We start from the raw sequence: 18,525 nt of genomic DNA, 5'->3' as shown, positions 1-18,525 counted from the left end.
CCGCCCCTCCAGAAGAGGCCTATGTAGGAGGTGGGTAGATGTTTTTTCCTATTTTCTTTTCATCCAACCCCTGTCCCTACTCATGTACTTCTCTCTGTCTTCATATTTCAACTCGTTCTTTTAGAGATATTCTGTATTTTATTTGAATACGGTACACAAACAGTAAGTGGAACTGGTGTACAGCACAGGTAAAAGGTATGCAACTTCATTCCACATTATTATCGAGAGCGCTTCCTTAATTAGAGGTTGGCACTAAACACATGGTTCACTCAAATCGGTGTGCTCTGCTAAGCAGAAACCAGAAGCTAAAGCAAAATGGACGCCATCCTGTTTAAATTACATCTAAAGATACAGACACATGACTGTAGATCCTATTATGAGCTTTTGAAACCTCATATAATGAATAAATGACATGGAAACTCACATACATGCATAGGAAGTGTTCACTATAATGGAAAATCTGGACAATCTGGTGGGTAAGTACTATAGACAAATGGAAAAATCTGCTATTTCTTACTAACAGAGTTTATATTTGAGAAATAAACATACACTCTCCATTCAGACTTGTTCTTTTGGAGGTATTTATATATTTTGGCTGTGGCTCACAGGAACCTAAACAGACAATCCTATGAACGATGAAATGGGTAATATTGATTTATCCCAATATAAGATGTAGATATTTTGTTTTTGTATTGACACATTTTAGTGGCAAACCATTATTTGCAACCTAACTTAACTTTGTTAAGATCCAATCTATGTATTTGTCATCATCTTCCTGTGGAAGGTTGACCAGGCGGACGAGAAGTTTGATGTTTGGCGACTGAAAAATGGTTTATTTTTTTCTTTTCTAATCTAGATGTGTCTCTTTCGAGTGTGACCGATAAAGCATTGCAACCGCTGGGTTGAGGAAATGCTTTTTGAATGTTCCCTCACACCCACTCTCTCCCTCACCTCTTGACCCCACCCCAACCCCCCTCCCCTCCACCCCGCACCGCGGGCATCCTCCGTTCAGATGATGCCTGCGTGTCAATGTGACAAAAAAACCTTCCCATGATCCCGTTCTCTGTGCTGACTGTGCTCTTGTCTTCCCTTAAGGTCTTGCGCACCTGATGATGGGCGACCAAGGTATGGGTTTAATTTCTTACTCACCTTTTTGCCTCCATCAGCCACTCCCTCCTCCATCTCTCTGCCTTTCTCTCTCACTGCCTTGTGCTGAATCCTCCTCATCTCCCTTCACTGCTGGTAGGGATTTACTGGGGCTGCTTTCTTTCTGGCTTGGCGCTGAGTCAATGGATGGTTTGGTCTCTTCCATTTTTTCCCCCTACCCTCTCCTCTGTCTCTCCCTCGCTTTCTCTCTCTCTCTCCCTTTCCGCTTTAACGTCCCTTCAACCCATCACGCCGCTTCTTTTACGCTTTAGTTTTTCTCTCCGTCATTCTGTCAACAGCCCCGCTCTTCCATTGCTGCTTGCCAGCTTCATTTTCATATAGAGGGGGAAAAATACTTTCAACCCAGTGGATGATGTGAGTTACAGGGACTTCTCTCAGGGGTTTGTTCGTTCTTTGTAAATGTGAATTTTCAGGCTCTGAAACTGGAAAGCATTAGCCATCTGTTCGATATTCATGCATTCTCCCTCATCTCTCTTATCGTCATGTTCTGGCATGTATCGCGATAGGAAGCTTCCATCCCCTCTTGCCTGCCCTTTCTCTTTTTGTCTGCAATGCATGGAGTCTCTTCTAAATGTAACCTTTCATTTTTCTGTCTCTGAATCTAACACACGGTCATGATTCTGACTGTTGCCTCTTTCCTTTCCTTTGTATTTTCCTGTATCTCTCTGGACTTTCTCTTCATGGAACCATTATATCAATATCATAGGGAAAAGAAAAGGTATATAATGCTTCTTTCATACTATGTAATGATGTAGTTTAACTTGAGCTCTTTAAGCTCTTCATGTATATTCCTGTATCTGTGGCTTTACACATGCATCTGTTTATTTGTGTGTTTGTGGTACTGAAGTCACACTGATTTTTCTGTGTCACTCTCTACAAATATGACGAGGGGCTGGAAGGTAGGTGCGATGTCATGAAAATGAGTAATGTGTCATTGTGCGATGTCAACGAATGTAACGTAGGGTTATGAAAGAAAACAGCACATTAAAATTAGCCTGATACTAGAAAATGTGTAGATATGTATTAATACCCAAAGGCAACTAACAGTTTTGTTTTATAATTTATCACAAAAAAAAAATACAATAAATGTAGTAATAACATATAGTAATTGCCTCGATAGACAGGTTTATCTCCATTATTTCTGAAATATTCAAATTAAATCTGTATAATAATGACCACAAGTAGTAGTCGACCAGAACACATGCAGATTTGGGACACATTTAAAAGAATATGTTGTTAAAATAAACACGTGTTGTCAGATCATCGCCAAAAATCAGGTAAGAGCTCTTCAAGATATTCAAATTTTCATATTCTGCAGACATTGATTCCTTGTAGAACATTCCATACAGCCTGTATGCACAAATGCATATTAATTTAGTAGCACTTTACTGCTCTTTGATGTTAAATTACAATTTTTGAAGAGCTCGGTGAGATCCAGCTAAGGTAAGTGGACGGCACCCAGCACTGTCACAACTGCAGCCACTCACATCCTGCACCCGGCTCACAGACCACTGCATGCTGGTTTATCCACTGAAATTTAAACACAACAAAAGGGCTCCACACATAGACTGATGGGGTTATGCACCTTGGTTTGAAATGTGAGGGATCCGTGATAGGTGGAGCAGGTAGGTGTGCTTTCTGTCTTTGGCGGGGATCTTGATTGTGCTCTGTAAGGCATTGACACCCAGGCCATCACACTATCCTTAATGGGCTAATGCCCACAGGAGATGTGGGGGCTTCAAGGCTTCTCTTAGCACATTTGAATACATTTTCAGAAGCATTTATATTTTCTCTCATTCCATTTTCTTATAGAAAATTGGTTTTCATCTGTCTGTAAAATTGAATGAAATGGTGCGTGTGGCGGCTGACCTTGCCAGCGGGGTCACGCTGGCATTATCAAATGAATTTTACATTGTGATATTTGTTCTGTGGGTATATGTTTGTGCGTGTGTATGAGAGAGGATCTCGGTTGTTAAAGAGAATTTGAATGAATTGAAATGTGCAATTCTTGTTAATTTATATTCTGTTTATTGTTTGCGTAGCAGTTTTCGTGTTTGAGTGAAGTCCTGCAATTAAATCAGAACAAATTTACCAATAATTGCAGCCTAATTAATTACAAGGCAGCACATGATATAATTAAAGATTCAGTAAACTTCTGTTTCATCTCAGTTGTATTATTTAGATCTTCAGTTGAGCTGTGCATGGTTAAGAATATAAATTACCAGCATGTCAGATATTTATTATAATTCAGTATATGCATATATAAATCTCTACTCTTATTACATCACTTTATGGCATTGTTATATGCTGAGAAGGTAGTCAGAGAGTGCCAGAACTAAATAACAGTAAATATGTTTACTTGCAAAAGAGTGGTTTTAAATTTTAATTAGGATATGACTGAATATGATAACTGAAGTTATGATAGATGGTTTTATAAGCTATTCTGTTTCTCCCAAAGGAGTGTTTAAACTTGAGATAAAGTTCTTAAGTGAAAAATAGGAAAAGTGTGCGATTTCGCATGCTTGTCGTCTTAGCATTCGTAATGAAAGTTAGGGCTGGTTTTCACAAAAAGCCCTGCAAGATTTGAAATGTTACATAAACAGTCCATGCAAAGTTCCTAAGCATCTTTTTTTTTTTTTACTGAAGAGCAGTTTAGTTATTAAACACCAAGGGAAAAAAGCTTGAATATTTAGAATGCAAAATAAAAAGCTGTAATGTTAAATAACTGTATATAAATATCTGTTAATTTCTTTGATTAAAGGATTAGTTTACTTTCAAATGAAAATTACCCCAAGCTTTACTCACCCTCAAGCCATCCTAGGTGTAAATGACTTTCTTCTTTCTGATGAACACAATCAAAGATATTTTAATAAATATCCTGACACATCCAAGCTTTCAAATGGCAGTGAAGGGGGGTCACAAGTATGAGCTGAAGAAAGTGCTTCCATCCACATCCATCCATAATAAACATGAACTCCACTCGGCTCCGGGAGGTTAATAAAGGCCTTCTGAAGCGAAGCGATGCTTTTGTGTAAAAAAATAGATTCATATTTAACAAGTTATGAAGTAAAATATCTAGCTTCTGCCAGACCACCTTCCGTGTTCAGTGTATGAAGAAAGTGTAAAACTCTTGCAAATCAAAATGTTTATGATACGTCCTACGCTTTCCCTATTCAGCTTACGGAAAAATGTTTTCTACATATTGGCATGATAATTGATATGGCAATGTAATGCATTTGGTCTTGGCAGAATAGATCTGCTGAGCTACTGCTAATTCATTCACAGACATGCTGCTGCTGCTGCTGCTGCACATATAACATACATGAAATAAACCCCATTGCAGATCAGGTGGAGCTGGGGAAGGTGAAGGTTTTCTGAAAGTGCGCTGCAGACTGCTAACAGCAAACAATGGCAAGTATTTGAATGTTAAGCAGCAAGCTCACTGGCCGCTGATACCACAGTAACCAATCAGCTGCGCTATGTAGATAACAATGTGACTGCTACCAGTGAGTTAAGGACCTATTAGCCTACGCCATCTAGAGTTTCATGCCAGAGCTTTGTATATATCCTTTAAAAAAAAACTCTAGTTCTCTCTCTAATCGCAATCCATATCCCTTTAATGTGATACTAGGTCATATGTTTAGGGACATTTGAACATCAAGGGTCCTTTGAGCAGTGTCCTTGCTTTCAGCATGAGTGAACTCTAAGCCCTTACATAGATTTTTTTTTTTTTTTATGTTTATATGTGCTTCCCTGTGGGAATGCATAAACCCATTTTTACTTGACATTAGCCGGATCGAAGACAAGTGCAAATATCTTATTTAAATACGTGCCGTACAGCATAGATGAAGTGTGCGTCTGTGAGATTGTGCTTGTCTTCTCTTTGCAGCCGTATTACCGTCGTTCTTATGCTAAGTTGCTTTGGGGAGGATAAAAGATGTGCGGTAATGCGGGTGGTGCGCAGAAGGCCGGTGGGTCTAATTGCTGTCATTTCACTCCAAGAGAGCCTGTGAAGCTGAATCGTTGCTCCAGGCGCTGTAAAGCCCGGTTCACAGGTGGGACTACACTGACTCCAAATTACAATTCTTTAAGTCTAATTGACATGGCGGCATAAAAAATGCCAACACTTTGGGTATTTATAGTAAATCCTCTGAATTGAAACCTCCTGCACCTGTTTAAATGAGCAATGTTGTGGTAGAGGTGTAAAATTTGTTCTTTTCCTGAAAAGACTTTTTTTGTTGCGAGTGAAATTATCCAGCCAGCTTGTTCCATTTAGCATGTTTAGCTTTTGCTATAATCTAAAAAAAAAATGCTGTGCTAGCAGTCGTTTCTTCTTTGCCAAGAAACGCACCTCCGATACCATCATTCACTTGTGTCATTGTCACAGATGACCCTGATTGTGATAGGAAGAAGAAAGCCTGCTGTGACGTGTTGATCAATACGTATTTAAAATCCCATTACGCCTGCCGTTGCACATCGGATGCCTCGTTAATGTAATTACAAAAGTGGAACGGCCTCTTAAATTACTACAGCCTTACCTTTGCTGACTTGCCACTGTCGCATTCATTCATGCACTGTGATGTATTAGATGAAACGCAGAGAAAACAAAGTGTGCACCAGTGGAAACACACCACTGGGTTTCTGTTGTGAAAAATGAATCTCACTAACCTGCTAGCTAAACCACATTGTCAATATTTAGAAATAAATCAATAGCACTACCTCACAGGCACAGGTGATTAAAGATTAAAAGATGCTAATCTACTCTGTACAATGACCTCTCCAGACCTCTTATGTGAGACTTTGTGTACAGACTACAAACGAAGTACAAACTGACCAACTTTTTATTTTAATTGTAGCGTAAGTCACACAAGGTCACACATTCCGGTTAGAAGCACTTCCTGCAATCTAACAGCCGTTCATCCATCACAAATCCCATCACCTTATACTCTGTTCTCATTCAACACTCTTTGACACAAAACTTCAAAGACTTTTTTATAAGGAAGAGAGGCAGTGTTTCAGGCATGCTGCCAGTTGGAACTGATGTTATGTAGCTTGAAGTAAAAAAAAAAAAGGAAAGAAAAGAACTTTTTTTTTCCGTTTACTGGAGGAAGAGTATGTTGTGTTATTTATGGATTTAATACTGCCTCCAGCCTCCCAGTCTTCATATCTACAAGACACCAGTCCTATGCTAGACCTTATCTTAAATTGGATGCACATTTCAATCAAACCGTTTCAGTTGGAATCATTTCGGATGATATTTCACTCAAAAGATACAATAAAATGGGGAAACCATTAGAACATCAATGTCAAGTGGCCTAATGTCATATTTTTTTGTAACAGAAGAATTTTGTTTGTAGGCATTTCCTCTGCTGACTAACAGTCATTTAAATGATGGAGGGTCATTCTTTCTTGATCATTTCTGAAGCACTCTCCACACGTGCTTTTAAAACCACTTCAGACTGCAAACAAGAAGCACAAAGCAGAAACAATGACAGGTGAAGTGAGACACAATCTGATCATTTGTCATTGGTGTTGTTTTTAAAATTTTACCCAAATGGCTGCTTCAATATGTTACTACTTGTAAAACATAGTAACACTTTGCAATAATGTTTGCTTTGTTAACATTAATGCAGTTAAGCACTAGGGATCACAAACTAACAATGCACTATTTTTTATTAATCTGTGTTCATGTTAGATTCTAGAAATACCAATAAATTAACATTTATATATTTAAAGGGTTAGTTCACCCAAAAATTAAAATTTTGTCATTAATCGCTCAGCCTCATGTCGTTCCACACCCGTAAGACGTTCATCTTCTGAACACAAATTAAGATATTTTTTGATGAAATCACAGAGGTATATTTTCGTCCATAGACAGCAATTGAACTGACACTTTCAAAGCCCAGAAAGGTACTAAAGACATTGTTAAAAAAGTCGACGTGACTACAGTGGTTCGACTTAATTTTATTAAGTGACAAGAATACTTTTTGTGCGCTAAAACAAAATGACTTTATTCAACAATATCTTCTCTTCTGTGTCATTCTCATACGTTGTTTACATCCAGCGCTTCCAGGTTCTACATCAGAATGCCAACTCATTATAGGCCTGCTGCTCATGTGATCAACTTTGGCCAATACTGAGCCAGCATTCGGACGTAAACATGGAAGCCTTCACTGTGCTTACTGTGGCAGATATGTAAGGATAATAACAGGGAAGAGAAGAGATTGTTGAATAAAGTCATTATTTTTTTTGTTTTTGCACACAAAAAGTATTCTCGTCACTTCATAAAATTAAGGTTGAACCACTGCATTCACGTCAACTGTTTTAATGATGTCCTTAGTACCTTTCTGGACCTTGAAAGTGTCTGTTAAGAGTTTAGAGTCATATACCTCTCAGATTTCATCAAAACTATCTTAATTTGTGTTCTGAAGATGAATGAAGGTCTTAAGGGTTTGGAACGACATGAGTGAATAATTAATGACAAGATTTTCATTTTTGGGTGAACTAACCCTTTAAAATTGAATAAATTAAGCATCTGCTTTGTGTTGGCATTCTGATCATCTTGTTGAGGTTCATTTTGCAGTGATCGGTTAGCTGAACATTATCACACTTATTACATGGCTATTATTGATTTACAATGAAATATTGATTGATTTTTTTTGCATTTTGCCTGTATGTAAGTTTCCACTGAGAAAAAATTACAAAACAATCGGTATGGCAGCAAGACTGCAACAGTATTACATTAATTTTAATACTGTCCTCTGATGTTATTTTAATTACAGTTGAGATGTAAGATTGCAGCATTTGAAATACAGAGTGAGAGAGTTTACAGTATGATACAAGAGACATGAAAGTAGTGCGGTTTTGGGTGAACAGTAACTCCTCAAAAAAATTATTAAAATCAGGCTGTCATTGAAATAAGAATTAGAATTCTGGTTAAAGGTGAAACAAACAAAATGAACATGACAGTGAAGCTGATAAAATTTTAAACTGAATATTGATGAAATACAAATTAAAGGATTAGTTCTCTTCAGAATTAAAATTTCTTGATAATTTACTCACCCCCATGTCATCAAAGATGTTTGTCTTTATTTCTTCATTTGAAAAGAAATTAAAGGGTTAGTCACCCAAAAATGAAAATTCTGTCATTTATTACTCACCCTCATGCCGTTCCACACCCGTAAGACCTTCATTAATCTTCGGAACACAAATTAAGATATTTTAGTTCAAATCCGATGGCTCCGTGAGGCCTTCATAGGGAGTAATGTCACTTCCTCTCTCAAGATCCATAAAGGTACTAAAAACACATCTAAATCAGTTCATGTGAGTACAGTGGTTCAATATTAATATTATAAACTGACGAGAATATTTTTGATGCACCAAAAAAACAAAATAACGACTTTAACGATTTAGTGATGAACGATTTCAAAACACTGCTTCAGGAAGCATCGGAGCATTATGAATCCGTGTATCGAATCATGAATCGGATCGCGGTTCAAACCCGCCAAACGGCTGAAATCACGTGACTTTGGCGCTCCGAACTGCAGATTCGATACACAGATTCACTGTGCTCCGATGCTTCCTGAAGCATTGTTTTGAAATCGGCCATCACTAAATAAGTCATTTTTTTGGCGCACCAAAAATATTCTTTTCGCTTTATAAAATTAATATTTAACCACTGTACTCACATGAACTGATTTAGATGTGTTTTTAGTACCTTTGTGGATCTTGACAGAGGAAGTGACATTGCTCCCTATGGAGGCCTCACAGAGCCATCGGATTTGAACTACAATATCTTAATTTGTGTTCTGAAGATTAACGAAGGTCTTACGGGTGTGAAACGACATAAGGGTAAGTAATAAATGACAGAATTTTCATTTTTGGGTGAACTAACCCTTTAAGGTTTTTGAGGAAAACATTCCAGGATTTTTTTCCATATAGTGATGGGTACAACGGGTTGAAGGTCCAAATTGCAGTTTCAGTGCAGCTTCAAAGGGCTCTACACGATCCCAGTCGAGGAATAAGGGTTTTGTCTAGCGAAACAATAGGTAATTTTCTATTTAAAAAAAAAAAGTATATATTTTTAACCACAAATGCTCATACTCTGTGTTGGAAAAGTCACGCGTGACGTAGGCGAAAGAACTGATCCAGTGTCTACGAAGCGAATGTGCAAAGACTCTCATGTCAAACGCCCTTTACAAAAAAAAGGTAAACAACGATGTTGGAGGAGAAAATGGGATGCAGTTTTTCACCCTACCGCAGTACTTCCACCTACGTCACATGTGACCTTTCCAACGTGATTATGTAATGTGTGGCGGATCGCAGAGCTAGTGCAAGATGAGCATTTGTGGTATCCAGTCTCTAAAAGAGGTCATTCTTGGAGAATGGAAAAAGACAGTTGTTGCAAAATGTTGCCAAATGTTCATTCCATGCCTAGAAGACTTGGTGCTGTCATTAAAAATCATGGAGGCCACTCAAAATACTAGATGTAGTAGTTTTTGTTGTGGGGTGTACTCATTTTTGCATCACCCTAATTTGATTAACACTGAAAAATGTGTAATCTAAGTTATATTATTAACCTTACTTACATGTTATAAGTTAAACAGATGTTATATAAAACTTAGTCTTGTCAACATTTTGGAAATTGTTTTTGTGTTCATTGAGATATTCTTTAAAATGTTACTTTTCAAACTCATTTTCGCTGAGCATTGTATATAAAAATAAAATCTGCTGCAATCTTTTTCAGTTCCATAAAATGTATTGATCAGCCTACCCAAAACATGAACATAATGCAGTTAATGGGTGAGCATCTAATATTACAGTGTTGTTATGGACAATTCTGACTATTAGTAAATATCTGGCTGCTGAATGATTGACCAATCAGAGTCAAGCATTCCAGAGAGCCGTGTAATAACTTGAGAACATGAATTAACAATATACATAAATAGTAAATGCTGTGAAAAATTTTGTTGTTTTTAGAATTCCTAAAACATTAACTAATGTTAACAAATTGAACCTTACTGTAAAATGATAGATGATTAAGCCCAAGTTTCACACTACACCTATGCTGGTGTTTTCTGCAGATAATACAAACGATTTATGGCGGTGGTTATTTCCCGACATTTATTCAATTGGAGCAGTCTGCAATGGAGGACAGCTCATTTCATGGGGTTCAGATGCATGGCTAACCCCATCAGAGCAGCAGACATTTTAGGATTGTGTCTGGGCTAAAGGTGCTGAATACTCAGACAGTCAGGGGACTGCAATGAGTTCACTGTCGCCATTTATGTAGAGCCGATCATTGTTAATAAGATGATTTTCTCATTAAATTCCCATAATGAAATTAAAAAGTAATCAGCAGATGTCATTCATCCGTTTTTGGAATATGGGGGGTATCTTTGGGGAGGCGGAAGGATTTCTTGATAGGTCAGTCTAGCCACTGAGAAACACTTTAATCTCAAATGCCACTATGCTAGACCAATTCAAAATGTATTACCCACCTCTTCTAAATGGATTTAAACTGAACACTGACATCAGTGGCCCCAATTTGCCAGTTTCTATGCACTGTACTGAAATCTATAAATATAATGTTCACCATTGATATTTAAGAATCAAGCCACAATATAGTGTAGATGGTATTTAATTTGTGTTGCAGTATTTTCTTAATTGAGTTAAGAGCTTTTCTTCTGTGTTTTAACTTTATGCAAATTAAAGTTGCATAGAAAGTTTCTTCCCCCCTCTATTCCAGGGATATGTGAAGCAACATCATGCAATATTATTTAACATTGCCATTTATATTTGCTGAGAGCCATGTCATCGTCATCAAGTAATAGCTAGCAACATTCGATTATGATGCATAATTATGTGTATAATTTGTTTAATAGCATATTTATTTCAAGTGTTACATTAAGATCTAAATGACCCTCATCGAAACAGTGTGATATTACCAGATATTATAGCCATACATGTCGTGCTGCAAAGTGTTATGTTGCAGTCGTTAAGGCGGAAATAGGACAGAAAAGACTACGTAATGAGAGGCTCTGTCTTTCTCTTCTTTGGAGTTGAAGCAACACTTTTATCTTGTTGAAGGAGAGGAACATGCTGAGACTAATTTGCTGGAGCAATGCTCGCTGGCAGTATTTTTCCATCAGGTCAAGCTATTTTGAAATACCCTCAAGGTGTGATAGTGCTTGGACTCATTGTTGTGGTGTGCCTGCCAGAATGTCATTACCAGCATTGGTAGGTGGGTGCTATCCTCATCCAATGCACTGCACGTTCACATGCGTGCTGGGGTGATACAGCTGATATAACCTTTTGGAGAAGATTTAGCAATATTGGCCTGTAAACATCATAAATTAAAGTTTATCGCTTGCTTTTGATACGTACTTGCATGCAATGTTGTGGAAGATACTTTCTGAATAAACGGATTCTTTCCAAGCTGCAACCAACTCATTATTTAAGTTAGTTCAACTACAATCTGCAAATGTACTGTATAATTATCTAATATCATTTATATTTTAATTGGAGACTAAAGGCCTGTTCACACCAAGAACGATAACTATAAAGATAACGATAACGATAATATTAGCGTCCAAACCAGCAGACAGTATCGTTCTGTTTATTCTAAGCATGCACAGTTTTGTTGTCTCGCACTTTAAATCCTTGAGTTCTTTAAAGCAGGATGGAATTTGATTGGCTGTCAGTGTTTTTAGTCTTCATCAGCTGGAAAAAAAAAATCATTGCGAAAGTGATTCCGTTTCTCTTTGCTGTTATTGCTGTAGTTGTGGTGTGAACTCTGCTATTCTTTTCATTGCCTTTCTGAACATTGCACATGTAAATTTACACTAAATACTAGGGTTGTGCACCATTCAGATTTTTATTGAGAATTTATATCCCAGTTCAGTTCCTGAATTTGAATTTGTAAAATTAAAAAAATATATATATACATTTTTTTTTAGGTTTTTTTTTTTTTTTTAAGTAGAACTTTAACAATTTTGGTTGGTTTTACAAAAGCAAAGTTTGAAAGCTTTAAAACCTTTTCAACAAGCCTTCGAATAGAGATGGGTGGATGGATGGATGGATGGATGGATGGGTGGATGGATGGATGGGTGGATGGATGGATGGGTGGATGGATGGATGGATGGGTGGATGGATGGATGGGTGGATGGATGGATGGATGGGTGGATGGATGGATGGGTGGATGGATGGATGGATGGATGGATGGATGGATGGATGGATGGATGGATGGATGGATGGATAGATAGATAGATAGATAGATAGATAGATAGATAGATAGATAGATAGATAGATAGATAGATAGATAGATAGATAGATAGATAGATAGATAGATAGATAGATGAGTTGTCAAAAGTACAATCAGGTGTTTACAAATCCGCTCAACAGTGCTCCAAGCATCACATTTTTAAAATTTCAATACCGATAGATACCGAAGTCGATACTTTTGACAACTCTAATAATAGATTTATAAATCTATCACAGAAAAAGTACAGAAAAAAATCTGTCTGATGAAAAAAAGTTGATATTTTTCATCATATCTAAAAATGTATCTTTTGTGGACCAGAGTGGAACAAATCTTAATTTCCCAGAATGTTTAACCCGCATTGAATTCAATAAATTTCTCATTCCAATTCAGATTCCAATTCAACTACCTGTGGGGCATTACCAATTCAATTTCAATTCTGTCTCATGATTTGAAAGGGAGCTAAAACCTTGATTCTAAATTTTGCGCAACCCTGCCAAATACGGCTAAAACAAGACGACACCCGAGCAAGATGAATGGAAATGTTAACTGATAGTTTTCTCCAGGTATTATAGGTGTCCTTGGATCCTGCAGCTATGATTCACTGACGGAAAGTTATAACTGTGCTTTTGTGCATTAAACAGAAATAGAAAGTCATGACAGCCCTCCAAAAAACGAAAAGCGAAAAAAAAACCCCGACAGAAAACAAAAAGAGAAATCATTGGCAACACAGATCAATACACAACGGACACACAAGCTCCCCAGGTGAGCAAGATGGAGATCAGACGTTGAATCGATAGTCTGCAGTCAATAGAGGAGAGTGACTGAGGTGATGGAAAACTATATCCTGGGCAGGCGAGCGAGGGCACAGTCCCCGAGACGAGGGGGTGGGGGCCCTAAGCTGAGCTTGCACGACCGTTTCATTTTCAGCGGGAATACGTCCGACCTTGGTTATTTAAGATCAGCATAAATCTCCCTTGAGTAGAGCTGGCAGCAACTCACTCCCTGTTGTGCCACTTATCTTCATAGAGCATCGTTTGCTAGCAGCCAAATTGTCAAGAGATTATTTTTTACTTTATTTATTCTTTTATACCTTGGTAGCAGATGTGATATCGTGATTTATTGTTGTTTCAGCGGGTTGATGCCAGGAATAAACAGGACGCTTATCTATATTCTAATTTCCGATAGAGCACCTACAATAAAGCACTGTAGCTGCCGCGACCTTTAAAGCGATTAAATATACAAACATGCGCATTCGAAAATGAACCTTAAATACACACACACACACACACACAAGCACAAATATTTTTTTTTAAAGCTGAAGTGATGCGTGATGACAGCTTGTGTATTGAAAAGCAGTAAATATGCATGAGAAAGGCTGCTAAGCATTTTCCTCTTCACAGTCGGTGGATTGTGAAGAAAGATGTGAATTGTGTGATTCATTTCTCATGAGTCATAAAGCTTATGCATTCATAGTCGCTCCTTTAAGTGCCATATGTGAACTTCAGATTCAGGCTGAATACGGCAAGGAAAAAAAAAAAAAACAGTCAGATCCCTGCGGTTAGTTGCCCTTAAAGGTTTGCGATGCATAAAGATAAACAGACAGCTTCGGCATGATAGATTGATGGGTGTTTTAATGAAACCATAAATTAGGCTGTTTTGCCCCGCGCAGATTCAAGTGCAAATTCAAGCCGTCCTCTCCAGATAATTGTAATACCTTAATTAACAGAACACATGAATGCATAAAGGCCTCAGAAGGGAAAATACATATTTAAATCCTTCCGTTTAGCCCACTTTGATGAATTTCAAATTTCTCGCACTGAAGGGACGGGGAGCGCCCCCGCGGGAGAATGAGCTCTGCCATTTCCCCATTCCTCTTGACCTGCCAAATCTGTGGTGGCCGGCACCAGTCGGCCTCCCTGGGGGTGCGCGGGTACTCATTAATCTCCGGCTCGCTGTCCCAAAGGGGGCAGAGTAATTGTTTAATGCTAGATACGAAGAGATCGTGATTCTCTCGGTTTGACATTTATGAGGTCATCAGTGTCTCTCTACATTAATGCACGTATTTATTCACACGACATGGCAGATAAAATGGGCTTTACGGATATCCGGCGAACCGCACGGCCAGCTTCTCATAATAAGAGTATCTGCGTGTCATTTCTAATGAGTGTGTAATTTACTGAATGATGCAATTACATCACCGATATAATGATGGGCTGTGATTGACATTGTGTATGTTTTAATAGCAAACCACAATGACATGTTTCACATGGAAAGCGTTGCGTGTCTTGCCCTCGCTGTTATTCCTTCTGTTGGCTTAATTGTTTTGCTAATTATCCTGTAATGGCATAATGCCTGCCACTCTATATGTCAACTCTAAAAATATATTGCCATTTATATTTCGGACACGGGCGATGAGCTCTCTGAATTTCAATGAGTGTGTATTGCTAAATATATATATTAGGAAATAATTGATTTCGGGCCACGGATTGGCTGTAGTTAACCCCTTATTAAAATGGAAACCTCTTGTCATTAAAACCTTCCAGGCCAATTAAGCCAGGAAAGAATGTTTATGTCTGCTGATTAATCTTCAGGCTTTCTGTTGGGATGGTTTCCCCATGTCCACATCAGTCGATGAATGGATATAGTCAGAATCTCAAATTACAATTTTGTCATAATTTTATGTAATTCCAAACTTTTTTTAATCTTTGGGTGAACTGTTAGTTCTGGAAGCACATGTCAAAAATGATCGAAAGTGAATACATTTTACATTTACACAATAAATTTATGCAGTTGGCAGGTACTTTTATCCAAAGTGACTTACATTTTTTTAATGGGGTCATATTTTGCCTCTTTTTACAATATGTAATATAAGTCACAGGTGTCCCCAGAATGTGTCTGTGAAGTTTCAGCTCAAAATACCCCACAGATCATTTATTATACCATGTTGAAAATGTCCATTTTTGAGTTGAAGCAAAAACATGCTGTTTTTGTGCATGTATCTTTAAATGCTAATGAGCTGCTGCTCCCTGCCCCCTATCCAGAATAGCACTGTGCCTCAGATACTTATACAAAAAACGGTCTATGATCTATGCACATCCAAAGTATGCGCAAGCTAAGCGAGTTGTCAGACGGCGCATCGTGTGAGTATTAAACTAAGTTCTCTTACACATCTTATTGCTTAAGCTGTCAAATACACACAAGGTTATGTCAAAAACACACAAAGTGCACATAAACAATTAGTTATGTCTGTGAACGTAAACAGAAGGAAAACGAAATCACATGTGTATATTAGATTTGTGTATGGAAGTGGAAGCAACATAATATAAAGTACCTACTGCTTTATATGCTTTTAATATGGATTAAACAAAAGAAAAACAGAAAATCACTCACTGCTCTTGACATAATAATTTTAGTAGCTAGAATACATTTCTTACTTGAATGCTGCTGTTAAATGCTCTGCTGAGGAGATAAACATGGCGGACTGTGTACAGCTCACTCAAGGGGAGGAGCTAAGCTAATAGGGCAGATTCTGTGCCAGTTGTATGCGGGGCCGGTTACAATGTGGTGTCACATTGGAGCACATTCCTGAATGGCTCATTTTTCAGATTTATAAGGAAAATAACAAACAGAGTGGATATATATATATAATATATAATTTTTTTTTTTTTTTTACCACAATAGTTCCCACACTGCGGACACATAATTATGTTAAAAACAATATAAAAGTAAATTTTGCATAATAGGTCCCCTTTAAGGTATACTTGTTTTATTAGTTCCTGTTTTCCCTGAGAATCCAACCTTGACTTTGGCATTACTAGTGCCATAATCTATTGTTTGAGCTACAGGAAGGCTATGAAGTTGGCTTCAGTAGCAAACTATGCTGGCTAAGTTTTATAACAAAGGGCTGTTTTCCTGTGATCGTCAATTGAAGCCACCAAAGTGTTGCTGCCCAGCCAATTCATTTAAGTTGACTTAACAGAGAGACCTCTTGGATTGGCTGTCTCAATCTAAACGTATGGCCCATCACAACTTTAATAGCAAACACAAGATGGGCTTACCGCCACAGTGGCTCTGGGGCTGATCATTCGTCTCGTGTGGAGAGGGGGGCAGTAAATCAGCCCTGGCTGGGGATGTGACGCCTTGGACGGGGATAATTTGTGCTCATTCTGTTCTGGAGAAACTGGGCCGGAGATCATTAGGCCATAAATCATGCCAAAGACGGATGTAAATGTAAAAGAACAGGAAACACAAAAACAGAACCCTGAGTCAAGACTGGAAATGGAAACACTGTGCTCTGTTAAATGACTTCCTGGGGCTGGTTTAGCTGGTAATTTTCCTTGAGCAACAAACTTTCAAAAAAGAGTTCTTAAAGACTTTTACGTGGTGGTTTTCAGTTGAAGTTTGTTTTAATGAAATGTGGTTTTGTCACATTGTCTTGCAGCACATTATTGGAGTAGTATGAGTGGGTATGATCATGCATCTTTGATTGAGGGGAATTGGGAGTACTTTGCATGTACATTGTTGTTTAGAAGCTCATTGCTCCCTTTTATATTTTACACTCTGAAGGTCTTAGAGTGTAATTTGATTCTAAAATGCCAGGTAAGAGTGTACAGTCTTAACTGTTATTTGAATATGAAGAAAATGGAATTGAAGAAATTACCTTTTTTTTTTTTTATCTATATTTGTATAGAGATAGGGCAGAGCAGAGCTTAAACTGGAAGGACATTACAACTGCATCACGCAACTGTAACTACATTCTAATATGCTGATTTGGTACTCAATTTTTAATTATAGCAATTATTATTATCAATGCTTGCTGCTTTATTTTTGAATAGAAAGTTCACAGGTTCAAAATTTATTTGAAGTAGAACTCTTTGTCTTTTGTAAAATTATAAATGTCACTTTTTTATCAGTTTTGTCCTTGCTGGATAAAAGTATTCATTAAAAAAATACTCCAAGCTTTTGAATGGTAGTATGTCATAGTTTACACACATTGTTTCAGGAGCACCAGATCAGCATATTTCTGAAGAATCATGTGACGCTGAAGACTGTAGTAAGGACTGCTGAAAATTCAACTAGTTTTTCTTTTTTAAATTTTAATCTTATTTCACAATTTTAGTGCATTTTTATCAAATAAATGCATGTTGGGGAGCATAAAAGACTTTTTTCAAAAAACCCTAAAAAGGTCTTAATTATTTAAAAGTTGTGTATTACTATAATAAAATATTATTTATATGTAGTTAAAAAGCTTTATTTTTTGTAAATAATTAATTATTATTATTAATATTTATACGAGTTCACTACAAATATTGCATTACCCTTGTACGTACTGGGCAGTCTAATTTTGCGTCTCAGTATTTTGTAGAATTTTTTTGTGCTTTTCCAAATAAGGCAATTGGCTTTTGTGTATCTTTTCGCCCTGCTTTTGTTCTTTTCTCTCATTTTCACCTTGAACTTTATACCTACTGGTGAGAGAGAGATTCCTCTACCATGTCACTTTACCCTTTGCAACACTGCTCTCTCCTGCTGGCCTTCGTATACACACAGGAAGGATATAATACACCTCTATGTGTGTGTATGTATGCTTATTTCATCCTTTATAAATGGTTTAAAGTTGTTGTTTAGTCTTTTCTTCCAATTTAAGACTCCTCAGCATCCTTGTGCAGTACCAAGATCTATTGAATATTCATCCAATAGCTTGTTTTTGTTTCTGAGATCCCTTTTTAATTTGGGTGGGAGCGTCCACAGTAGTGGGAAGATGCAAAGAGTGCTTTTGGTGTGGGTTGTGTTAAACTATAAAAGAGCAGTATGATGCTTGAATGACGTAAAAACAAAAGATTTTAAGTGAGAGGAGTTGTCGTGGTTACCAGAAAAGGTCTTAAACAATAGCTGATGTTCTCCTTGGGACCGAAGAGAAGACTAGCGTCACAATGAGAAGGGTTGCCTAGCAATGCCGGAAGAGTAGTTGTTCGGTTCGTGCTACACAGAGTAGATATCTAGTCATATTCAAATGAAAAGCACTTTTGGATCCTCAATATTTAGAGTTTCAGGGATCTAAATGGGTGATGGATACAAAGAACGCTGCATCTCAGAAC

General features: G+C 37.5%; 1 protein-coding gene across 13 annotated transcripts in view; it reads left to right on the top strand.

Moving 5' to 3' along the window:
• nrxn1a (neurexin 1a) overlaps positions 1–18,525 on the top strand; it is a 213,807-nt gene that overhangs the window by 14,520 nt on the left and 180,762 nt on the right. For 5 of the 13 annotated variants that reach the window (XM_067368603.1, XM_067368604.1, XM_067368600.1 and 2 more), the window contains one exon: positions 1,096–1,131. The exons of 4 other annotated variants lie outside the window; for them this stretch is intronic. In XM_067368603.1, coding sequence (XP_067224704.1) covers positions 1,096–1,131 — 36 coding nt within the window. Of the gene's footprint in view, positions 1–12; positions 31–1,095; positions 1,132–1,873; positions 1,886–18,525 lie in introns of all 13 variants that reach the window. 4 more of the 13 variants (XM_067368597.1, XM_067368595.1, XM_067368594.1 and 1 more) reach the window with 3 other exon arrangements.

Source organism: Chanodichthys erythropterus, chromosome 19 (genome assembly GCF_024489055.1).
Source record: "Chanodichthys erythropterus isolate Z2021 chromosome 19, ASM2448905v1, whole genome shotgun sequence".
NCBI classification, from domain to species: Eukaryota; Metazoa; Chordata; class Actinopteri; order Cypriniformes; family Xenocyprididae; genus Chanodichthys; species Chanodichthys erythropterus.
The sequence above is the reverse complement of the archived record's forward strand: the minus strand, read 5'-3'. Positions and strand labels throughout refer to the sequence as shown.